The following is a 27,107-nucleotide window of genomic DNA, read 5'->3' as shown; positions in this document are numbered from 1 at the left end:
CTCTAGCCCTTAAATATTATTTATTTTAAGAACACTTAAGACATGCATTGGTTTGTTTGGGGGTTTATTTTTTTTTTACATATTTATTCAAGTATGGTACTCCATTCATGTTATACCTCAGAATGTCTACCTTTCCAGCAAAGATGATTCATTAATAACTGATCTCTCTTTGTCTCTTTTTCTCTGTTTTTGTCTGTGTTTCTCTCTCTCTCTCTCTCTCTCTCTCTCTCTCTCTCTCTCTCTCTCTCTCTCTCTGTGTGTGTGTGTGTGTACTTAGATCAAGGATATCCAAGGCTATTTACAGAACAGATTGAAAACTAGTTAAGACAACTTCAGCCTATACTGGAAAAGCACAGAAATCTGCAACATTTGAAATATCAAGAATTTTGAGAAAGGAGCACAGATGCAATTCCCCACCACATCCTGATCTATCTGAGTATGGAAAATGTGTCCATCAAAAATGAAGAAGAAGAAAGGGAGACATTAGTCTTCCATAGCTTGAAAACTGCCAAGAAACAATGGTCTTTAGGCAGGATCAGTTCAAATATAGTGAACACATTCCTCTCTGGGGGATAACACGGAATGAAGAAGGAAGGGAATGGAATGAAACATGACTGTAAAATGAAGTTCTTATCAGTCTAGCTCGACGTTGAAGTCCTGCATCTCTCATAAAACCTTTTGTGTGAGCACTTTCTTAAAGCAAAAATGCCATGATAACCACGGCACTGTCCCAGATGACTGACATCTCTGTCAAACCACAGGCCTTCTACTTCAGGAATAAGTATCATGTTTGTGAAGAAGGTGGTAATGCTTAAGACACACTGCAAATAAACTTCACAAGAGGTTCCTACAGAGTCTTTTTACATTTACAATAAAAAATAATTAAAATTTAGTTATATATTTTCCCCTTCACTCTTCCTTCACTACAACCCCTCCTGAGTACCCTCGTTACAAGCCCTCCCTTTTTCCTCAACTCCCTCTCACATTGATGACTTATTTCTTTGATTTTTTTTATTATTATTACGCACATGCACACCAGAGAGGGGGGATCCTATTGAGTCTGCTTGATGTATCTTGAGTATATATGATTTCAGGTTATCCAATACAAAATTCACAGCCCTGCAGAGATTTTTGCAACAAAACCTAATGGGGACCATTGTAACCTCTTGCTAGTCAATTTTGTCTATATTGAGAAGCATAGGCTTCACTTGGTAGATGAAAACTTGCAGTTGGAAGCCATATGGCAAATGTGATTGTGTATTACAACGCCCTGTTATTTAATTAAAAAAAAATAACGTTTCCCTTATCACTGCCTGAAGAACAGGTATAGAGCTAGGTCTTCACACATGTGGAGATGAGTCCACATACCACTCAGAGTGATCAGGCAAGACCAGGTGACTTTCCTAGATAAAGTCATTCTGCAAATTTTCAGTAACTGGAGACATAATTTCCAAGACCTAGTCCTCACATTTTCCAGATTTTAGATTTCTTAACAATTCAGCAATTGTTATGAAAAGCCAAGGTCAGTGGAGTTACAACCTATGAGGCTAGATTCCCCATGAGATCAGAGCAGCTGTTTCATGTCATGCTGTATTTTCTTCAGGGCAGGGGCGGGGGGGGTGGGGTAGACAGAAGATGTAGATCTGCCAAGCAAGAACAGGAAATGAATGAAGCAGGCACCTAGTGGTCACTAATCTCTTCAATGGTTTAGGATACTGATTAACATCAGTATAAAGCTATCCTATCACAATGTACCAATGTCAGTGTTTGACAATCACCGAACATTTATATTTAGTCATAGAGATAATATTGTTGGCAGGGAGGGCTCTTACTTGATTTAAGATGCGGGAAAATAATAAGCCACCACCTAATCACCCCAAAAGATGTATAATACCACACTCTGCTTGCAACAAAATATAAACAGAAGAGGCCTCTATAGTTCAGGGGTCCTCTATAGTTCAGGGGTCCATGAACTTGCACCAGTATCGGCTGGTAAAGAAATATTCTAGCTTTTGCAGACTCCATATGGTCTCTGCTACACATTCTTTTCTCCCTTCAATTTAAGCATGCAAAAACTATTCTTAGCCTGTGCACTTTTCAGAAGCAAGTAGTAGCTGAGATCTGGCCCATGGGCTATATAGTTAGTCTTCCCCTCAATTAGCTAGCTCAACACAATGAAAATAAAACTTTCTTTGGTCTCTGCTATTTTTCCCTCAAAATAAGAAATTACCCATAAGAAATGAATTAAGAAAAAAACAAACCTGATTTAAAAAAAAAAAATCTCTTTTCAAAAGCAAAACCAGATTGAGAACTATGTGTAAAAATTCTTATCTTTCAAAGCTCCCTGGACTTCTTAATGTGGTTAAAGATTTTCTTGGATGAGGGAGTTATGATTGGTAGTTTAAACCTCATGGTGGCTTTTTTTCTTCCAGAGGCTGTGGTGGGAATTTGAAAGCACTCCTTTTTAGGAGAGTAGACAAGTCCTCTTTATACTATATAGCCCCGGCTGGCCTTGAACTCCATATGTAGCCTAGCTTGGCCTCCTGTCTCAGCCTCTGGAGCACTGGGGTTGTAGGCACAAGACCCCACAGCCAGCCTGACATTCTCAGTTCCGTGGACATCAGGAGCAGAACTCCCCCTGTGTGTTCCTAACAAGATCGACACCAGATCGCCTGTTACTGCTGCTGTGCTCAGAATTACACACACAGGAGGCTGGGGGTGAGTACAGCGGACACAAGGGCAGTAATCTACAACAGGTAGCTTTAAAAAATGAAAGAGAACTCTGACTCAGGGTCACTCACAGCCATCTGGGTATTTCTCTTTTCTTTGGGGCTCTGCCACTAAAGCCTCCTTAGAACAGTATCCCCTCTGTCTTCCCTCTGGAATTCAGCAGTGCCTCCAGCTGTACTGAGCTGAGAGCCCTTGAAGCAACAGCCAAGATAAAAGACAGGGGAACTCTGTCTGAAGTCTGTGTGCTCCAGCAGACAAAATAGAAATTCTTTGGACTGAACACAGGGCAGGACTTCAAACAGAGCCAAACCATGCCTGCCACATTGCTGTGAAGCCCCTAACTGACCAGCACAGAAGGAGGCTTCAGATTCTCAAAACCAATGTGTCTGCAATCTTCACATATTCAACAACTGCCATTTCCACCACTGCTTCACAGACGTTCAAAATTAGCACCAAACTCTTCATTAAGCCACATTAAAGTACTAAATCAAGAAACTAATTACTTGCAAAGGAACCATTTTCTAGAAGATGATACCACTTTCACATATGCCTTTAACATAGATTCTCATTAGTGATTCTTATCATAAGAACACTACAGAGTGTAATTTTGATACATTAAGCCCTTCCATCTAATAGGCATGATTGGTACACATCTGGGCAGAAGCATTTGCCTACAGATCCTCATTGGACTACACTACTTGGTCTTATTCTTGACCTGGTAGAGGACATGTACATCTGTACATGATTAAGTCTGTTAAAGAGCTCCCTGGGGATCAAGATGGTACCAGGTAAGGTGTTTTTTGTTGTTGTTGTTGTTGTTGGTTTGTTTGTTTGTTTTTTCACCAAGGAGATTGATGGAGCTACAGCTTTGTCCCTCTATCTTCCCAAGAGGAAGGACACAATTGGCACTTAAAGAATACCTCCAAACTGAACTAATTTAACCTAATAGGACCTCTATACAGGTATATTCCATGACATTTATTTACTGGGTGCAGGGTACACACCATGATGCATGTGTGGGGATCAGAGGACAACTTGTATGTGGTGGTTATCTCCTTCCACTATGTAGCGTCTAAGGATAGAACTCTTGGTAGTAAATACCATTACCACTAAGCCATCTCATGGGCCCCACACATACTGCTGGCTACTGACTACAGTAATCTTCCTTGCTCTACAGATCACATGGAACAATTTCAACATGGCATCTTCATTGTTCTCCCTATCCAATCACCAGTTACCACATGCCTACCAAATACTTGCCCTATCAAAATAAACCAATGACTTTGGTAGGGCTGTGAGATGAGGGATCTGGATGATATAAAATGGTGGGTAAGATGAATAACATAATCTGTCACAGGATATTACAAAAGTGAGTGTCTTTAGATGGGAATAGAAAACAGCAATGTTTATTCTCACTTCACAGAAACCTCTGAATTTCCTATAATTCATTTTTTAAATAGAGTATTATTTTGTGACTGAACAGCATTATTTTGTATATATATTGTATATCTGTATAGCACATTTACTTTACCCTTTATCCACAAAAAAAAAACATCATTTTACTCCATGCCATATCTAGTGTGAACCATGCAGGTGATAAGGCAGATACAGTAGACATATATCACATGTTCTCATACATGGAAGCTAAAACCACCAACCTGGATAGAGAATGACAATTACTAAAGGCTTAGCAAGGTTTAGCTAACCAGGTTGTGGGGAAATTGAACAAAACACAGAAAGAAGTATAAGTTGTAGTGTTTCATGACACAATAGGGTCACTATAATTCACAGTAATTTACTGTATATTTAATAACTAAGAGAGAGAACATGAGCACTCCATGCTCAAAGTAGTGATAAAGAGATGTAAACATTCATTAGTTTGATTGACAAGCACATATTATATAACTGTGCTGAAAATGCACACTGTATCTCATAAATACGTGTAATTATAATTATTCTATTAATCTTTAGAAAAATATTTAATACAGAGAAATATAAATGCCTCAATTTACTCTTCATGTTATATACATGTACTGTCTGTGCCCCATAATTGTGTATAATTAAAAAAATAACAATGGGAACACAGTAGGCATATAAGTGTAACAACAGTAGTAAACCTCGTCTGCTTTCAGAAATACAGCATGTTAGAAATTCTAAGGACAGCATTGGTATTGCTTTGTTTAAACACTACTCTGCTAAGCTAACAATATCCTAACTGGACTCTATAGATAGGTAGCACAGCTTTGTTCAAACACAGAATGCTTATAATGACTAGTAAGTGTGACCACATGGATTATTGGAAACCAATCTTATAACTTTTTGAGATTACAAAATAATTACAATATCTACTCCCTTCTCCTTCCTCCCTATAGCCCCTTCCATGTATCCCCTTGATCTCATTAAAGAAAGTAGGTCATCAAATTTAACTTTTATCATGATCACTGACAGAAAAGATACTTTCTGATAAACACAGTGGCTCTGATACTTATGCCTTGCGTTGTGACTTTCAGATTAACATACTGTGACTGCTACATGACTTTTCAAATGAGGTTCTAAAGCTGTTATATAGACACCAAAAAGTCTGCATAAACTTACACTTAAATTGCATCTTTTTGCTAGTATATCAAGTATAATTTAGAAAACTAAAACAGCACATTTTGTTTAATACACAAAGTTTTCAAAAGACAACTTCCTGAGAAGAGTCCCGAAAGCACAGGTACCAGGCAGCAATCACCTAAGCATCTTCCACCCATTCCAACATGGAATCAGTACTACCACATGTTCAAAGCATATGGTGCATCTCTCTGTATTATACTATGCCGATCTGTTGCTGATGCTCCAACTAGCCAAACAGTAGCCCACAGCTAGAGCATGCCCCTTTTAAAGTCCTAAGCATGGGCTGTCAGAACTCAGCAAGGCACATAGTGAGAAGAAGGAGCATGGCCATTCACGATGTCCAGCTAGCTACATCTTGGTAGCACATTAGACATCTGGCCACTGGTCATGAAAGCTGAAGACAAATCAAAATGAATTATTGCTTCAAATAAAAACAATAACATTAAGTACCCTCCAAGGAAGACAAGCCAGGAGTATTTTCACCCTAAGTGATCGTGTGACAAGTTCTGGCTTCACATCTCAAAGCTGTCAACATCATCAATTCAATGGGAAGATCTTTAGTGGTGCCAAAAGGGAATCTCCTTCATTCCTTCCTCTCTTTTACAACATTAGAAAATGTGGTTTCTAGAAAGATTTCAGAACAGGGAAAGACAGCCTGGAGGAAAGAGAATTTAATAAGAGAGCGGGTATCTTCAAAGAGTCCCACCTGTGGGTGATAGACCTCTGAGTTTCTTTTTACTGTGTTGTCTTAAAAGTGGAGGCAAGACTGATTCAGAAGAAGGCGATCTGCATGGCTTTGACATACTTACAATGCAATGAGAAGAGAAATTAAAAAATAAACCACAAAAACATGTATAAATCATGTTTCTGATAGATAACTGATAACTAAACTCCATAAAGAACTCTTAAATTATACTAAAATAAAGAAACCAATTTAAATACCAGTGAGAAAAATGAACAGCTTTTTTCCCAAAGTCTTACAAAGAGCTAATGTTCACTAAAGGGTATTCAAAATCACTACTCACTAGAGGGCTGCAAATTATATATATAATATCAGGCCACTTTTTACTTTTTAGGATGGCTGTAATATTATGTAAGTAAATGTATGTAATTTATATATGTACTTTTCTTTATATACATATATTTATGTTTTTGTGCTTATATACATGGCTGACAATGCTATTTATCCATATCCAATATATAAATTAATATGAAAATATCACTATTTACACATAAAATATTGTCATTCATATGTATGTGTTAATGACTAACAATATTGTTAGGTATATCATGAATCTAGAATCCTCATATACTCTCATATATTGTTCACTGCTGCAGGAGTATAAAATGATACCCATTCAGACATTTGCCTGGGTTTACATAGAGACTTCTGTACAAAAATTCACAGAACCCTACCCATAATACCCATACCAGGAAACCATCTAAATGTGCATCAGGTGATGAACAGTCAGATAAAATGTTCTTATAATAGAACACTGTTCACCAATAAAAAGGAGCACACTGTCAGACAGGCTGTAACAGAGATAAATATCATGTTTAGGCAAAGTAAAAGAAGCCAAATGCAAGAAATGATATGTCATATCTAGTGTGTATAGGAGACTAGAGCCTGTGGCTACCCACAGTCCCTGGAGGCTCAATGTCTCTTACATAAAATGTCATAGTATTTGCATAGCATCTTTAGCAACCTGTAGGTTTTAAATTATCTCTAGGTTACTCTTAACATGTAGTACAACACAAATACATATAAACAGTTGTATTGATAAAGAAAAATAATGGGAAAAATTGTACAAACTTGATACTGATACAGGTTTTATAAACATTTGTGACCGCTGGTGTGTTGAGAAACCTGTAAATAGAGGGGTTTCAACTGTATTATCTGATCTTGCTGATCTGAATGCTTCAGAAAGGCAAATCTGTCTTCATAGGCTGTATTGTGGTGTGGCTGCACCAGCCCACAGCACTACATCATCTAAATTAGTAGATTTCATTACACATAAATTATGCTTCATTAAAATTGTTTTTAAAATAAGTACTGTGTAATACTCATTTTTATATACTTTAGCCAAAAATTATGCTGAAACTCTTGATAATTAAGTTCTATTTATTATTATTATTATTATGTACTTTTCACGAAGCATTGCATAATAGCAGATCAAAGTACCTCTGATTTCAGCACCACACTTAATTTCCGTATCTCATTGCCAGGCTTTGTCCAGCATCCCTGAGAATTTGGCAGCAATCAGAGTATTTATTAATCCATGGGGGTTTTTGACACAGAGACCAAGAAGAGCTGCAACTGTCAGGGTGGGGAAGTTCAAGGACTGTGGCCTTCCTGTGATCCAAAAGCCATTCATGAACTAGATGTTATCCTGCCAGGCCAGTAACTAGTAGAGAAGTAGGTCGTGCCTTTCTTTATTGGAACACAGCCAAGCAGACTTCCTGACACCCAGTAGGTGCTTTATTACCTAAAAGCAGCTCTGGGGTAGAACACAAAGGCCTCTTTCTCTATCTCTTATCAGTGAACAACTTCATTAATGGATTAAAGTTACAAAAGTTGACTGTTAACAATATGTGGCACATTGGTCTAAACTTGGAGCATGCCTAAAACGTGTAAATTTTATTGCATGGGAAGAAAATTTTTTTTTGTCTTAAAATTTTCCTCTTCTATTTTAATACAATTTTTCAGTAATGCAGCATCAAAAAAATAAAAAAATAAGATGCTCTGGTATGTGTATAGCTCTAAAATAGATACCACTTGGCATGGTCAAGGACCTGGTTTTGATTCCTAGAACTTAAAAACAACAATAACAACAACAACAAAAAAGCAAAACAGAAATAGAATGAAAAAAATCTGTGGGCAAATAATAAACACTATTTACCCCCAATCCAACCTGGAGTCTACGAAAGGTATTAATTTTCGTAAAAAACGAAGTGGTCCAGTGAAAATGAACTGCATGAGCTCCCTGAGCAAACCTTCATGTATACACACCTTACACACACATTCTACTTTGATAGAACCTCAGGGATTTCCTAGATCTGGCAAGAAGACAGAGTTCATACTTCGTAAAATCTGGCCTTGAGCATGTGTGTGATAGTGATAAGCCTGCTATGAACTATTACATCAGGTGTCCACTGAGGTTGGATGACTACGCTCTTCAACTTTGAGTTGTGGTGGCTTTAAGAACCCCTGAAGACATTTTTTTCAACCCTTATTCTTGAGACGAGAACCTCAGATATTCTCCAAATATGACTATTGGTTGTTACCTTGGAGGTTGACTCCTTCCCCAAAATAGATCTATATAGGGATGAGGAGAAAATAGAGCTTGAGGTCATGCTTTTCTTTTCAGAAGACTTTAACGACCAATTTATTTGGGAACATAACACTAAGCGCTGAGGCTTTGAAAGTCACCAATGCATGCTGACGGCTTCTAAAGTGCAGACTTTTCTAACTCAAAGGGCCATTTTAAAGCTGTGACTCATTTATGAGTGTGAAAATGCTATAAGTGTATTGTATGAATCAGACCCTGGAAGTAAACAAAGTATTACATTACCATCAACCACATATTACAAATTCATTGATGAAAGGGTTGGTGTTGACTTAGCAACAGCTGGAAGTTGGAGAGGTGAAAAATAATATAATTATCCAGTACTCTGTAACAAACCCACGTGCCTAGCATGTTTGCCTAGTATCACAAGAAATAGTTCATGACACTTTAAAAAATATTAAAGAAATTCCATGTTTCAAATTTAAGCAAATGAGATAGAATCAGACAACCCTAAAGGCCAGGGCATTAAAGACAGCAGTCTTCTGGGTGAGTCTCCTGAAAATACAAGATAAAATCTTGGCTGATGAATTAGGAAACTGAGCCAGCACTATAAAATGTAGATCTCCTATATAGTCCCCTGCATATAATCCTATATTAGTAATAAAAAGAACATAATAGAACAGGTGAGACATCCACATGTCATTTATCCTTCCTCCTCCAAAAGTTGGCATATGTCACATGAAAATGGAAAGTAAAAGTTCAAACTCGTTTGGAAAAAGCAAAGTGAAGACTAAGATCCAAGCCATGTATACACACCAAATGCAGTTATCACACGTTGAACCTGTTGGTCAATATTTGTTTAAATATGCAAACATGTGCTGCATTTGTTTAACTATGAAAAGATATATTGCACTTGTTTATGTTGCAGAATATTTGTTTAACTATGTAAAGATGTGTTGCTGTTTTACCTTGCCTGCCTAAGGCACCTACCTCATTGGTCTAATAAAAAGCTGAATGGCCAATAGCAAGGGAGGAGGTATAGATGGAACTTTCAGGCAGGGAGAGTAAGTAGGAGGAGTAAATTAGGCTCAAGGAAGAAAGAAAAAGGAAGACAGAAAAGGAGATGACAGGAAAATGTCAGGGGCCAGCCAGACAGCCAGACAGATGTAGAGGAAGAAGAAAAGTAGAACATGCATAATGAAAGAAAGGTGAAAAAGCCCAAGGCAAAATGTAAATGAATGGAAACACATAAAGTGAAAAGAGCTAGGGGGACAAGCTTAAGTTAAGGCCAGGCATCCATAATTAATATTCAGTCTCCATGTCTTCATTTGGGAGATGGTTGGTGGTCCAAGGAAAATTCCAACTACAATTGGAACCTACCATTGGCATTATTTTAAAGCATGCTCTACAAAGGGTAAACAATGAATGATCTTGAATATACAGACTAAAGCAGTCAGGAAAGGGGATCAGTGTAAAGATGAACTGATATACTAGATGTTAATAACAATTAACTTTTGGGGTTCTCATAAATAAGAGTATAAATGGACATGATTCAGAGCCCATAACCAATAGACAGTAGAATCTCATATATCATCTATATGTTAGGGATAAAAAGATCAAAGACTATCTAATTATAAAACACATTGCTCTTTTTCTTCAGGACATCCTACTGGTGTGTGTCTCTGACCAGATATTCCATTTGATAGGAGATTTCCTCAACAACCCATTCAATACACTGATGCCAGAAGACAGCTATTTGTGTAAAACTTAGACTGTGTGTCATTTTACTATGGAGTATTATTTGCCTGTAAAATTCCACCAGACAGTATATAAGAATCAAGTTTCAGATGTATTTGAGAAATCATCTCTGTGATTAAAAACAAAACTTTTGACAATGCATCATAAATGACTATTAGTGAAATTATCATGCATAGAGTAGAATATAAATATATACTCCATTGGGGTAATATTATAACATACTTATTAACATCATAAGCATATTGAAGTGGAAGTCTCTGGTTCTCAGATTATCTTTGATCCTGAGAGAAATAAATACCATGTTAATTTTTATCTGTTAGGTTTAGTGCTGGAACTTAGTCAACCAGTTTACAATGCTGGTCACAGTTCCAGAAGAAAGTCACACCCAAGTTTACCCTTCGCTTCTTTAACTCTCCCACTTTCAAAATGAAACCATTTCAACTGATTTTCCATAATATCTCCCTCTCAACTAATGTATACGAGTTTATTTATTTAAATGTGTTTAGAGACAAGACAATGAATAAATCAGAGTATGGAGTTATTTAGCCATAGATATCTTAACTATGTGACCCTTTCCCCAGTGATGGAAACACTCCTGACTCCTCTGATTTATGACAGTAGCACAGTGTGACTTTTACTTGGAAACACTGGCACCAGAGTCCCTAGCTTCATGTGCTCGGCATTTATTTGTCTTTGAGTACGTCTTCCCTTCCAAATTATTAATGTTCCATCAAAAGAAGAAAAGAATATATTGAACACAGAAATGTTTCACTTGATTTACTGCAGAATACCTCTCAGTCCCTAAAACTTCAGCACTAATTAACTCACATACACCAAGAATGTGTCTCAGAAGATGCAGACAAGCCAGGACCATTTTCTCTCTTGGAATTCCTGATGCATATTTACATGCTAGTTGTTCTTCAGACCTTGACGTCAATAACAGCAATAAAAGCAAGGCAATGCCAAGGTGGTTTTCCTAGTGGAACTCAGCACTTACAGAGGCTTGTCAAATTACGACACCCTCTTAGGAACAGCATCTCTTGACACATGGTAACTTGGCCATGAAGGAGGAGGCTATTTCTACAAAACTAAAGAAAAATGAGGAGGTGCAAATGGGGACTGGGTACTTCCCAAAGTCCAGGGACTTAAGTTTGGGTGTTCCGGTTTCTTCTGCTTCGCAAGTTCCCCTGAAGTTTCTCCCAGACGTATCCTGATGAAATGTCCAGATCTGAGCCATTTTGAATGTCACATCATTTACCGGGATGATGACACACTTCTTGGCTTGCATCAGAAAAGATGTTCACTTGAACACAAAACTACACCTGAACCAGACTGTGGTGATTACTCTAATTTAGCTGAAGGTAGATGTTTACTAACCAATGAGACAAATGAAATAATACTGGAGTTCTGACTTCTCTGCTTTTACCTATCATTCACCCAAATAAATGAGTCAATAAATACTTGCATATATATGTATAGATATACATATATAAAGTATAAAAATATAAATTTTATAATTATAAATCACATAAATTATATATACATACTATCTATACAATCCACACACCCATAGTATATACATAGTACAACATAGACATATACACTTACATTCACAGGCAAATAAATAATGAACACACAATACACCAGGGATGAAAAATAGATGCCTCCTATAGCTGCCTTCCCCATCAATAGAGAAGAGCACTTTCAAGAATCTGCTAGAAACTGTGCTTAGTAGGAGGACAGGGATCAACACAACTTTTCCAGAAAGCTGTCTGATTCTCTTCATCTTAAGATATTCTTAGAATTATTTTTAAAAGGTTTGTCTTATTTTTAATTATGCTTCTTTGTGTTTGTCTGTATGTGGATGAGTGCGGGTACCTGAAGAGGCCAGAAGAAGGCATCAGATGCTCCAGACCTTGAGCTACAGATGGTTGTGAGCCCCCTGATGTGGGTGCAGGGAACCAAACTTGGGTCTCCTGCAACAGCAATATACAGTACACTTAACAGCCATGGCATATCTCCAGCCTCTAAATGTTCTTAAAATTCTTATAACTAATTAAAAAGAGAATTTCTATGTGGTGATATTTTATTTGTGCTGAAATGTGATTTTATTTGCATGTTAATAAATAAAGTTTAGCTGGAGATCAGAGGTCACATAGCGAGCCATAAACAGAAGTTGGGCAGTGGTATCCCATGCCCTTAATCTGATCATATGGCAAGCAGACTCTCTGTGTGGTCAAGGACACAGCCAAGCGTGGTGACATGAGCCTTTAACCCCAGTACCAACCGTAGAGACCTGGAGGTCTGTATAGACAGGCAGTGACGAGGAAGTGATGTGGCTGGGCTTACAGCAAATGAGAAGGCAGAACAGGAAGGCAATAAAAGCAGTTTAGACAGGAAGAAGCTCTCTCTGGGGAAGCGATGGTAAGGTGGTAGGCTAAGGCTAATTGTGGCTCTTTGCTATTTCTCTGATCTCTTTGGCTATTACCCCTGTATTTGGCTCTGTGTTTCTTATTTAATAAGACTGTTTAGAAATTTGTCTACATTTCTACTTGATACAAAATCTCTCCCTTTAATGTAGACAGGATACTTAGGTGGGCCAAAGATAAGACAGTGTGGTTCACTTAGACCAAAAGAATAAGAGAGTTAAGCTAATGTGAAATAGTATATACTTAGAAAAGCAAAGGAAAAGGGATGGGGAGGAGAGAAAACAGAAAAAATGAAGGAAGTTAGGGAAGGAAGGGGTGAAGAAAGGAGGGAGGAAAGGACAGAGGAAACAAGGGGAAGAGAAAGACAGAAGCAAGCCAGCATCAAGGAGAAAAAGACAAGCTTGTGTAGTAATATTTAAAATGGAAAGTTTGTGAAATAATTTATGTATCTTTGCAGATTTTAAATTTTATTTTTTGAGACCATAGTGTAATTGTATAATTTTAGTTTTCCCTTTCCTCCCTCCAAACTTGTCCATTTACCCCATCTTGCTCTTGTTCAAAATAGTGGCCTTTTTTTTCATTAATTATTATCACATACACATATGTATACGTATAAATATTCTTAAATACAGCCCTCTCGGTCTATATAATACTACTTGTATGTGTGTTCCTAGGGCTGGCTAGTGGTATTGGATAGCCAATTGGTGTGATCTTCCCAGAGAAGGCTATTTCTCCAGCTCTCAGCATTCCTTAGTTGCCTATAGTTCCTTATGTAGGGTGGAGGCCTCAGGGCTTTCCCTGTGCACATCAGAATGTCTATTGTCGTCCTTGTTCAGCTCAAATTTTGGGGAGCCGTGCTGGTGAGATTTTATGGCTGTAGCTTATGACATTTGTAGGACACACAATCTTGGAGGAGGATCTACAACAGCCACTTTACTGAGCAGAATAATCCCTAACTACATTCTAAATGTTTGTCCTTATACCCACAGATGAATGTAGGCATCACCACCATCAAGGAAACTAACTTCCCTTTCCAACAGAGAGACCATTACAGAAAGCCACAACCAATGAAGATGCAGAGTGTGGAGCCCAGTCCCAACTGATACATATCTTTGCATCTAAAAGTCACAATCTGGAGATTTTCCAAAGCAAAATGGGAAATTTGCTGGAAAAAAAATTCAACTGTGGAAAATCTATCAAAGTGTTGGGTAATGATTTTATGTCTTTTCACATTTGTGTAATTATAAAATGTTAAGCTAAATAATAACTACTTAAACCATTTCACTTGCAAATGAAGAAACATGAGCAAGAAGCAGTAATGTATCTAGCCTGAGGTCACCCACCCTCTAAATTGCAAATTGTGACTCAGTCTTGCAGTTGCAATCCTGAGCCTGGCATTTGTCTTCTTTCCCACAAAAACCAAAGATCTGTTGATTTGCTTCTGTTACTACTGCCTGAAGACTCATTTTCATGGTGTAATGGACACTTTCTCTTTTTATTGCCTGTTGATGAAGATAGGAATGTCTATCATCTCACAATTCAAGCACAACACAAACACAGATCCTTGGGGCTGCTGTCAGTTGGCACAGCGTGCCTCAGAATTTCTATATTTAGGGTAAATGTGATGATATGAACCATTTACAAAAAGAAAATGCATGGCAGGTGAACAATTTTGAGGTGACTTAAATTAGTCTTTGGAAACAATCACAATAGAGACCACCCATATTCATACAAATATTAGTAAGGATTCTTTTACCCACCATAGTCACACTGCTGGCCAGAAATGTTGGTTTAATCCTAAGAATCTGAATAGGTATGTGTACTAAGCTCTTAATATTCATTCTTCAACTTGGTAGGTACATCTGAAGCAGAAAACATCATAAGCCCATAAATACCATGATTGCTAGGTAACAAACATTACCTTAAGCAGTTTACCTTTCCTTAAAAAGAACATTTTTGGGAACTAGAGAAGTGAGCTTTGTAGTAGAATGCTTGTTTGAGAAAATGCTGGGTTTGATTCCCAATATAGCAAAAATCAACCAAAAACAAAGGGAACTCTTTAATCCCTCAAATGCTATACCTATACTTAGGTAGAGAAGTTCCAGAAAGATTCAGATGCACGATTTTAAAGCCTAGCCACAGACAAATTTGCAGGACAGCCAATGAACTCACCCAGCATGTATGTTCCTTGTGGCTTCTTCTCCTAACCCTCTAAGAATGACTATAGATAACTTGAAGCAAATAAGGAAAAAAAAAAAGTATAAATACATAAATATAAAATGAGTGGGTGGCAGGCAACACAGAACTAAATGTATCAGAAAGCTGGTCTCATACTGACTCAAGAAAGCAGAACTCTAGATCAGAGTTTAAACAGAAGCAGCTCTCAGGACCCTGGGGACCTGCCCCATATGACTCCAGCATGGTCCACCCCGGCCCTCTGCAGGTAGGAACATGGCAAAGCTTTAAATGGGAGAAGAGAACCAAAGGTTGCCCAGAGACCAATGCATAGCCCTGTCTTCTGCTCTGAGAATGAGCCCTTAGCCAAGCCTGTAGGAGTCTGGACTTCCGTAGTCAGGAGAGAGCAGAGCGGGGCTGTGAACTGGCTGAGTGAGTGGTTTCGAACACACCCTGACAAGAACCCCCCTGCTTTCACAGGAATTCCCACAAAGAAGCCATCCATACTTTGGCTCCAATGATGAGCTCATGGCATGGTCAGATTTTCAGAGGACATATAAAATATGCTAGTCCCTCCTGTGAACCGAATCTCCCTTCAGTGAAGGCCACAGTTGGCCAGTTCTAGATAGAAACCTAAAGCTTCCAACTGACTCTTTCGCATGAGCTCCTCAGCATGAGCATGCAGCCAAGGACACCCAAGCATTTAAGGAAAGCTTCTAAAATAGCAGCCAAAAAAAGGAGAAAATAATGCATCTTTGGGGACACAAACAAAATACAAAGAGAAAAGAATTTTAAAATCACGCTTAACATTGTCAGATAATACAACCCTATATAACAGCAAAAGAGAAGTGGGAGGTTATCAGACACAAATGAGCACATGAGGTCAAGAAGCAGACACTGGAATTTAATGAACAGCAGGGAAGACGTTAATTCCAAAAACAAAATTATGTTTATGTGTTTGTTTGCTTTCACCATAATGAGGATTGCATCCAGAGCCTAGCTATGCTAGGCAAAGGCTCTACCACTGAGGTATACCCCTAAATCCCTAACAGAAAGCTTAAAAATAAAACTGGAGTTGTCTTCCAACATGGGAAGCAAAGCATAGACAGAAAATAAGAAAAAATTTTAAAAACTAACATATGGAGACCATTATCCACACAACAAAATCCAGGAGCTTTAAGAAATCAGTTTCCTTTTTCAGAATTGAAGAACAAGAATTCCAATGCTGCAGGGTGAGGTTTTTCTTACACCTTAGTGGCTGTCCATGAATCTACTGATATTTTAATTATTGTCTGCCCCCCCCCCCCACAGTCCCATAGGGAACACCCCGCTGACCACTCAGGTCATGGCCAGGAGATCCTTTGGGTCCAGTGGCCCAACTATGCTATGGCTGCTATTTGTAGCTTAATCTAAGTCTCTATCATTCTACTTATCAACAAAGACTCAGAAGTCAGATTTGGGGTGAAACCCTGTTAGATCAGAGAAGCCGAGAAGCAATCAACTGTCCTTGATTTTTGGCTGGAGATCCAGCAATAGATGTCTCTTCACTTGTCACAAAACCAAAAGGAAAAGCCAATCTCAAGTCCTCACCCTTTCCTGTCAGTGTGTCTTCTCTATCCAAATGGCTGGCTTCTCTGTGGCCAGTTCTAGTCAGTTAGTGGCTAGCTCCACCCCCTGACTCAAGGTAAACTTTATTTAACAGTCTCAGACTGTCACAGTGTAATCAAAATTCTCACAACAGAATGGGCCAAGGAAGTTCCCCGTATCATAGGTTGATACAGGTTCATAACCTTGTACAGTTTAGAATGCCAATCCTGGAGGATTTCAGAAAGAAAAAGAAAAAAAAAAGATTAAAATGAGAATGGAATCAGACTGAGGGACTCTGAATACAAAGGGAAATGAAATTCTTCACTTTTCTGAAGAATGACTTTCCAATCTGGAATTTTTATAACCAGACACACTGTTCATTAACATCATCTGGAAATACAGACTGCCATGTTGTCAAGGTCATTCTCTCACATACTGCATTTTCTTAGAAATTATCACAAAATGTGATCACCCACAGTAAATAAATAAAAGCATAAGTTAAAAATAAGAGGCAGTACACACACACACACACATCCAGACACACATACACACACACACACACACACACATACTCATATACAGACAGAGAGACAGACAGACAGACACACACACACAGAGAAAGAGAGGGAGAGAGGGAGGGAGGGAGGGAGGGAGGGAGAGAGAGAGAGAGAGAGAGAGAGAGAGAGAGAGAGAGAGAGAGAGAACCTCTTCAACATGACATAGCAAGAGAAAAAGTTCTAAAAAAGCCACTGTTGCAAGGGGGAAATGTAGGAAAGCTTAATATATCTTAAGAGAAAGAGGGGGGCTTATAGAACAAGGTAAGGCTGAGAGATGGTTCCATTGTAAGAATATATAAAACTGAACCAAAAAGCAAAAAAAAAAAAAAAAAAAAAAAGCAACAACAACAACAACAAAAAAACCAAAACACAAAACAGGAAAGGAAAGGAAAGAAAGTACTATTTATTCTAGACAAAATAAAAAGAAAAACTATGAAGAGGAGGGAAGAGTTCTACAATAAGATTTACCCTGTCACAATATGGATGGTGAAGTTGTGAAATTTTGTTTCTATACAAAAGTCAGGTTTCTATACAAGAGTAAGGAACAGTTCTACCTCTCATATGCTAATTTCACCTTGAATTTCCAGCAGAGTCCTATAACAATACTCATCACCCATTAAGTGGCGTTTCCTATAGGCCATTCATAGATGTGTTTTGTTTATTAACAATGAAGTGAACATTGTTGATTATATAATTGATTGGTTCAGACTCTGCAAGCAGACTCTGAATACTGACACTATTGTGTGTACCCTTAAAACACCAGAGCTGCACGTACCCCTACAACACCAGCACTTTTCAGACAAGAAACACACACTGTCTCTGTTTGTTCTTGAATGTTCGATAGAAACCAGCTCACACATCCCTCAAGTCTCTGGCAGGTCACCATGCACGCAGTAGTACAAATTGGCACAATGGCTAACAAACTACTTTGCTACTTTTGCAGGTCCCCCAAAGTTCAAACATGTTACATCAAGACTTGTTTCAATCATTATAAATGCTTAAACCAGAAGTGTCTCAGTAATGTAACATTTCCCATACAGAGGCACAACAAAAAGTCCTGGAGTCTGAATTTTGGTAGCTTACAAAGATAACTCTCTGTTGAAAACTTACCAATCAGAAAGCAAAATACACAATCATCAATGCATTAGCTCTATACAAGAACCTTCTGGAAAGCTTTGTTACTCTTATTTAAAAGACAGTAAAAAATTTCAAAACTCAGGCACATTATGTTCTTTCTCTCACTTCTGAAGATACTATATGGCAAATTATTTTCTCAGGAAAAGAAACAAACTTACCTTTCACAAGCTCGGACAGTCCATGCGGCAATTATCCATAATGAGATACTAAAAACCAAGAGCACAGTTCCTGGGCAGATAGTCATTAAAGTCTTCATAACAAAACGCGTATTGAAGTTTATCTTATTAAGTGCCCCAATGCTTCTAGAGGAGGCATCGGTGAAAAGTTTGCTGTGTAAAAGCATGACTCTGGCAATCAGATAGAGTCTTAAGAACATTGGTATAGATAAAATAATATCCACATCAGCGGTGGTTGTGGAGGGGGCATAGGAGAAGGCAAGCCGGGCCGTCCATGTGAACGTATAATTCCCAGGTATGGGATGAATAGCACACACCAGTATTTCCAAGCAGATGAAGAAAATACGCTCATAAGTCATGGCTATTCTCCAGTCATCTGCTCCATTGTCCACCATGAATAACTGAAAAAATAAAGTAGAAAAGCAGCTTCAGTATGGCATTAATGCTCCACAAGTGTTAGTGCAGAACTTAAAAAGACAACAGGGGATGCTTAGCAACCGGGCGAGCTAAAGCTGACGGCTTGGAAACTCTAGCCAGGTACACTATTTATGGAAGAGGGCAATGGGATCAGAGGGGGATTCCATTCTGCAAAACTTAGAACGAACCGCTTGCTGCAGAGGGACTCAAAGTATTTGGGAGGCCAGGTTACTGGATAATCATAAACTACATTTGCTTTGCAACAGATTGCTCTCCATTTGAAGAGACGGTGTTCCAACCCATGCATGATGCTATTTAGGGTGCCTCTGGAGTCACTTCAACCCCAGAATGCAGCGACACATAAGCATTCTTCTGAGAAATCTTATTCTTGGCCTCAGGAAAAAAAAATCACAAGAAACCACAGATAAACGTGGCAGAAACATTTATTTCAGTTCCCTCACTATTGTTTTATATCTTTTTTCAATTCTTCCTTAATAAAGACTACCTTTTTTATGCTTGTCATCTCTTACACCACAACTAAGAAAAGACTACCTTGCTTCCCTGGCTGTTTATAAACAAGGATACCAACAAGACCCTGGCTGTCCATGAATACCCAAAAGCATTTGGAAATGTGTGCTCTTTTTTCTGGCTATCATGATGACTTGTGGGAGCTCCTGGCATTTGAGTCCAGGAATCCATAGGTGCCAATCCCGCTGTATGATTGCAAACTGCGAAGACTCCTCTGCCCTGATGCCAACAGTGTTCCCCACTGAGAAAGGTGTCCTTCTCTTCCTTCCGCTAAGCAGTCAACTGAAGGAAGAGTAAAAACAACCCAAGGGAGCATATTTGCCTTCTCAGTGCGTGAGCTGCCGAGGGCGTGGAGGAAGACTCCACATGTCTGTGTCCTATGTCCTATGTGTCCTCTTCTCCCCCATGGACGTCAGGTAGGTCCCTGTTCTTGCTTAGCTCTTCTGTATGTGGTCCTTCTCTCCTATGACACAAACTGTTCCTTGCATTGCTGTTACTTTGCAAAATAACAGTATTTGAGGGGGGAAAAATGCTGCTTCTGTGTGATACTTGATTCAAGGAGATAGAAATTAGATTTTTTTTTTTTTAAATAAAAAACATGTCAGTATTTAGATGGTCTGCTTTCTTTACCAACTTGCTTCTGAGTGACAGGCAGAGTGTAAAACTGAAACGTACCTCCAAAGGGGCTTGAGAATCACACAACTCCAAGGATCTTTAAGAGACTTTAAACAGGCCTTGTTTCTTCTCTGCACTCGCTCTCACCCTCACACCCCTGTATCCTTCTCTCTCCCACTCCTAGCTTTCCTCTTAAGCTCCATGTGTGTAAAGCAATGCCATAAAAACTCCACTTTCCCTGGGACCCATGTGCCTTCCCTCTTAGGGAAATAAGCAAATAAGTTCACATTACTACAACTCACCCAAAAGAATACAAGACACGAAAGAGAAGCAGGACCGGCTGTCTATACTGGGTGGGGTTGGTTTTCCTCAGGGCTCCTTCAATTCCAGGGGGACCTCCCTGCCATCAGTCCCTCAGCCACTGGTGAAGCTCACTGAAGACAGCTTCACTACTGAGGACAGTCTTCACTCTTAACTTTCAGCTTACTTTCCTACCATTGTCTCCTTCAGGAAAAACAAAACAAAAAACAACTCCTCCCTGAATTTCTAACTGCCTTGCTCTTTGTTTCATCTCAGCTACTCTTGGTGGGTGACCTGTCTCCTCCCCCACTTTGGTGTCCCTACCCCCACTGGGGTCCATGTCTAACTCTCTCTGGCTGACCCTCATCCTTCACCTCTTTTTTACCAGATTCCTCCTTTGGCAAATTATCACCATCATCTAATAGTCACTTGAAAATGTAAAGGACATAATTCTTTTACTATCAAGAATAATATCACTCAAAATCCCTCCATTGACTGATGGTAAAACCTCACCCTCACTGGCACCCACAGTGGACAAAGACATCATGCCATATGGTTTTGCCTATCCTCACCTTCATTGCTTATGGCTCTTCTTATAGTTCCCATCATTGCAAATTACAGAAGCTGCAGCCTACACTCCTTCCGTTTCTTCCGCTTTCTGTCTTATAGCCTAGAAGGTTTTCATCTAGCCAATTCTTACTTATTCAAGACTAGATTTCACATCAGCTCCAAATCTAAACATTCCTTTGATGCACTATGGTTGCTTATGTACCTCCTATTGATGGTTCCGCAGAAGACAATGACACTTTCACCCCTGAATGTCTCTGAGGCTTGAGACAGGAACCACATCTACCTATCAGAGGTCAAAAGATGCTTACTACAGCAACTGCTTTGATACTTCTACCTTAAGAATGACTATCCTGACCACCGTAAAGGTCCTAGTGTTCTTTATGCACATTCACGGAAGACGAGAACCACAAATATGTGACATAAGTGTAACTCAGTCTGCAAATTTACACCAAACATAACCTATGGACCGATAAGCCACTGCACATGTGTGATTTCCAAATCGCACAGAAAATCCAGATAACTTTCTTCTTTGGTAACTTCTCAAGGGACGTTTCTATTTCGTTTCCTTTTATTACCTATTCTATTTCATAGTTCCTTCTTATTCTCAGATAACAACACCCAAAACCATCTTATTTGGGGCTTTATAGTATGCACTGACATGTCAGGAAGAAGTATTTTCTTCTCCTGAAGTATTTCTGTTCATTCATTTCATAGGCTATGAAGAATTCTAAACAGCAGGGGCCAGGGCTGGAATACTTCCTAGTTACATTGTAGAAGTCACAGTAGACACTTTGTCTGTCCACTGACATTAGCTTTGATCAGGAAAAAAAAAAAAAAGTCCAGAGGATGACGAGGAGCAATTTAATAAAGTAATTAAGCCTTTGGATGCTGCAAGGAAGGAAACAAACAGGAGAGGAGATGGGGAAAGGTAAATCAGAGATGACAGCAGACATGGTCATCAGGGAAGACTCTGGGAAGCACCATTAAGAGCAGGTACTGATGAGGAAAATAGCCCATCCTGTAGAGGACATCCCAGGCAGGGTGGAGAGCACGGCTGAAGGCATTGGCTGTATAACAGCTTAGTGTGCTCCCAGAAAGGAACACTGGAGTGGCTGGAGGTGAATGGCCAAGGGGCAGGCTGAAGATGGGTGGTTGCGAAAGCACAAAGCAGAGCCCACTGGGAAGCCCTTGTGGGACATGGCACCCAGACTGGATTCCATTCCAACTACATGGGAATCCATTAAGACGACTAGGCAGGGAAGTAACAGGACATGACCTGCAGCCTGCAAGGCTCATCCTTCTACCGTGGGGGACTTGGAGTAAAGAGACACAAGTGTAGAAGGATACATGTTATACAGTATTACTGCTTTTGAGTGGTTGGAGTATCTTTGTAACCTGGACTAGGGGTTGCCATGGAAATGCAAAAGTGGTCCTGATGGGCATAGCGTTTGCAATATTTACCATTGTAGAATCTTCTGATACACTACAAGTGGGGTGATAAAGAGAAGGACTCACAGACGACTACTGAGTTTCTATCCTGAGAAAACAGAATGAATGGTAAGGCCATATTCTGAGACCATTTCCTACACTCTGTGAAGTACAGAGATAAGAAATGAAAAGCCCTTTTCTGGTCACCAATGTCTGAGTATAGATGCTGAATATAAATTAAGATATGGACGTCACACTGAGAAGTCTGGAGCATTGAGATAAACTCGGGAAGCATGTGGACCAACCTGGTTTAATAGACCAAATTAAAAAAAAAAAAACATAAGAAAGTAAAGAGAGCAGGACATAACAGCTATCAAGGCCAAGTCTTGGAGAACCTAAAAGGCAGGGGCTGCAAGAGGATCTGAAATGCAGCTGTCAGGGAAGGAAAGAAAAAGAGTGGTATTCTGAAAGCCAAGGACATGTGGGCTGTGAATTACAAACTGTAAAATGGTGTTTACTGGGTTCAGAGAAGGGTTAATGTATCCAATAATCTGCAGAGAACACAAAAACATTGTAAGCATTACAGTCCCTCAAAGTCAGCACTAAGATCTAACTGTAGAAATAGCCTATTTGCATCTCACATAATCTCTGTTTTCAGTTTACAGGCAGGGGAGTTCACCAAAATGACTGATAGCAAATCAGATCTCTCCTTTTTTTTTTTTTTTTTTAATTCTGATATTTTTAAGAAAAGAAATACTTTAGGGGACTGTGACTTATTTTCATTTTGGTTCTGTAGATTGTGTCTTTCACAGACTATGATCCCAGAAGACATCTCACAACAAGCTTCAGTTTTCCAGGATAACTGTTTCATATTTGCTTGGATAGCCACAAATTGATATACATCTACTTCAGTATCTACAATTAATGGTCAGTGGGAGACCTGGGTAGGAGAGGGTCTAGAGTATGGTGGAAGGCCCAGCTACACAATCAGAAGACCTGCTGTGAAGGGAAAAGGCTCAGCTGTAGAGGCCCTACCTGCCTCTCCTTTATACATTTCTCTCAACCACTCTGCAGGATCCTGATCTCAGGGGCAACCTCCTATGTATCCTGGAATCCTTAACTAGACTGCAGTCATGGGGTACAGCTCAGGAAAAAACTGGAAGGCCAAAATATTGACTATTTCAGTCATCATGTTCATTAAGAATTTAAAAAAAAAGTAAGAGTAACAAGCGAGAGAGAAGTAGCCACACTCAGTTAAATATAATAATAACGAAAAGCACGTGGCACTGACAGTGTAAAACCCATCGGTGAATGGGAAAAGTAGGCCACCATGGGCAAGTACAAGTTGTCGTAAAAGTAACTTACAGACAAGCCAGTGGTCCCCCCAAATAAAATTGGGTCCAGGACTGAGACCTGCCTTCCCCAGAAAAACTGCATGCATATGAAAAATCTGGCTATGAAACTGAACCCAGGAGCTCAGTGAAGGTAGCAGATCAGACTTCTTCCATAAGCTCAGAGAAATGAAGGCTTTCTGACTGGGCTGCAGGCCTAAGTCATAAAACAAACAAATGAAAAGTAAGTAGCGCAGATACATTTCACTCCATGAATATTTATTTATTGATTGATTGATTGATTGATTTGTCTATGTATCTATTTATTTATTTATTTTTTGTACCAGGCCAAAAGCATAATAAAGTGAGCAGAACAAAAACAAACAACAAACTATGAGGTGGGGGGATATTTCCACCTCTATCACAAAAGACTCTCTGAATATAGATGTTCATTGAGAAATTGGCAACACAATAGAAAAATAAAGGCACAAATGTAGGAATGGAAATAAAATAAAAATGATTGAAAAACCCATTTAAACTAAATATGCCTAACCTTAATTGTAAAAGAAAAATCAGATAACTTTTTTTTAAAACTTAGATTCAAAAAAGTAGCCTGGTTAACTGGTAACACAGGCCTGTGTAACCATAGCTACTAAGGAGGCAGAAGGTTGAGTCAAAGCCAGCCTGAGTAACTCAGGGAGACCCTGTTTCAAATAATAATAAGAAGAAGAATGCCTGGGGATAGAGCTGAGTGGGAGAAGAGCATGTCCTTGGCATTCACAAGACCCTAGGTTTGATCCTCAGTGTCAGAAAGAGAAACAAAAGGTTTTAGAAGTTTTGTAACAGGCTGTACTTTTTAAGAGGGGAAGAAACAGCACTTGACAGTACTTGCAGGCATTGCAGATGAATGCAACTGAATCCTGCCAGCTCCTGAGAAGGCCAGTTCATCAGGCCACATCCTCATTGGCCAAGCATTTCCATCTCCTCAAAACAACATGTATGCGCATGTGCTCTACAGCAAACACGTCGTGGTCCTGGGTTGCAGCACTGCTTCTGTATTTGCAAAAGGCTGGGGTAATACGAATAATTTTATACAGAAGTGGGTTAAAGAAATTATGGATGTCCCCCAAACAGAATAATAGGCCCGGGAATAAAAGATCAAGAACATTTATTTAAAATTATTAAATGGAATGATACAGTGATTACTAACAATTTTTTGGAACAATGTATCTACTAGTATTTATGCAGTTTTTTTTTTAAATGGGGAAAACACATATTTGTATTTCACGTCTATAAAATACCTCTGATAAAAGACTAGAAATTAACCCTAAGAACCATATAAGGTCCTAAAGACTGGAAAGAATAGAGTGATAGATAATAAAATAAACTTAAGTATTTTTTTTTTCTTTTTTTTTTGTTTTTTTCGAGACAAGGTTTCTCTGTGTAGTTTTCCTGGTACTCCCTTTGTAGACCAGACTGGCCTTGAACTCACAGAGATCCACTTGCCTCTGCCTCCCGAGTGCTGGGATTAAAGGCTTATGCCACCACCACCCAGCTTAAGTACTTTTAATTTGGAGAGCATGTAGACAATATTAATAACTAATAAATAACTAAATAAAAATTAAGGAAAATTATTTAAAACAAGAAAAAGGAAGATGAGAATGAAGAAGGCCATTAGACATTCCTACCATAGTCTCCATGTTCAATTCTAGAAAGTAATGGCTGCTGTTAAGAGCAATCATATACAGACTAAAACACAGAAATTCACTTTGTAGCAAAAATATTTTTACCAAGCAAAACCTTGAATGATTACATTTTATAACTATTGCTAACAGCACAAATAAAATAATAATAATATTTGTTAACTTTTAAACGAGTATTCAATGAGATTCCTGCATGCAGGGTGACGGGGGCTCGTCTTGTTTCCTGAATTCTGGCCTGAAACATGGGCCGTGCTAGAGTTCGGCCAAGCCCTTCTCACAGTTGGGGAGGAGAAAAGAGCACCCATCTTCTGTTATGAGCAGTGGTGAGCCAAACACACTCACATACTCCTTTTCTCTGCCCCTTCCCACTACAGACATGGCCACTTCTGTAGACGTTTTACAGTATGTACTGCATTTTCTCTCTCCTACACTCCAAACATTATGCAATTTGGATCTCCAGTCCTAAGCACAAGGTTGCTAGAGAGCACAAAAGAATGCCTTTGGTTTAAAACAAACAAACAAACAAGAAAAAGCCACCTATGGCTGACATAGGCATCTTCCTTCTCTCCATCAGGTGGGCCCTAGATCTGCAGCAACCATCTTATGATACAAATCAAAAGATTCTGAAAGAATCACACCAATGACAGCCTAGACATTTGAGGCCCTAGAGCCAGCACCCACCATCAACTGGATGTTCTGTTATTTATGCAGCTGAAAACTAAGACTGCATTTAACTCAGTGTATTTTAAACTTCTATGTAAGTTTAAGCTGTAAAAGGAAAAGGCTGTTTATTAACGGAAATACTTCATGGAGGAAACAGTCAAGAAATCAGTTGAAAATAATGCATTTCAGATACCGAAATGCAAAATGTGAAAGCTGCTGAGTGTGGTGGAGCTGTTTGTGGGTGGATGGCTCCTGTTCATGACTTTCAAGTGTCAACCAACTGCTCTGAAATCTCTTAGTGTGAGTCATAGGAAACACGATTTTCAGTGCCAGAGAAGCTTGTACTTAATACATGCTGGACCACTCACTAGCTGAATGGTTTGGAGCAACATATTTAAACTCTCTAAACTTAAACCTGCTCATTTGTAATATGAAATAAAAATGTCAACCTTACTTGGCTATTATGAGGCACACCGGCTCTGCCGATGCTAACAAAAGTCAAACCACAAACCTACAAATAAGGTTAGTATTCCACAGACCCTTGAGAGAAGTGGCTATATGAATTAAATGGGAACTTGTGTTCTTAAAGTGGGAAATCTAACCGTGGAGAAGAAGAGAAGTTGACTGGAAAGCAGAGCAAATGCAGCTTTGAGAGGAAGGCCACAACCGCCACCTGTGCCTGCTTCTGAAGGAATTCTCATCAACTGCTGGAACATGAGCTTCTGAGTGTCCTCCTCTCATCTAATCAAGTGCTTCAGCCACAGATAAAAGCTTAGGATCATCTACTTGATCTGGAGGTAATTGAGATTAGCATGGTTTTGGAACCTGCTGCCCTTCAGACCTACTGTAATTAAAATCAAATCTTGACCCCTTTCCTGGGGCTTCTGGCAACTGTGCCCACTTTTGGGCACTGAGGCATCACCCATAATCACACTCACCTTACAATGCAGCTTGTGCAAGTCTGTACATGTACAAAGAACTTGTGAGCTCTTCCCAAAAGAAGAGATGCTCAATTTCCCTGCTGTTTTTCTCTCAATAGAATGGAGACCACAGGAAATACTAGGGTCGGTGGCTTATGCATTCATGCTCCAGAATCTGGA

The 27,107-nt window shown here is 39.1% G+C and overlaps 1 protein-coding gene across 5 annotated transcripts in view; it reads right to left on the bottom strand.

Annotated features, from left to right (window-relative positions):
- The window catches only part of Kcnn2 (potassium calcium-activated channel subfamily N member 2), a 386,123-nt gene that overhangs the window by 80,404 nt on the left and 278,612 nt on the right, over positions 1–27,107 (bottom strand). For all 5 annotated transcript variants that reach the window (XM_036204421.1, XM_036204423.1, XM_036204422.1 and 2 more), the window contains one exon: positions 18,435–18,853. In XM_036204421.1, coding sequence (XP_036060314.1) covers positions 18,435–18,853 — 419 coding nt within the window. The remainder of the gene's footprint in view (positions 1–18,434; positions 18,854–27,107) is intronic.

Source organism: Onychomys torridus, chromosome 13 (genome assembly GCF_903995425.1).
Source record: "Onychomys torridus chromosome 13, mOncTor1.1, whole genome shotgun sequence".
Lineage (NCBI taxonomy): Eukaryota > Metazoa > Chordata > Mammalia > Rodentia > Cricetidae > Onychomys > Onychomys torridus.
Note: the sequence above shows the minus strand (reverse complement) of the source record. Positions and strands in the feature narration are given on the sequence as shown.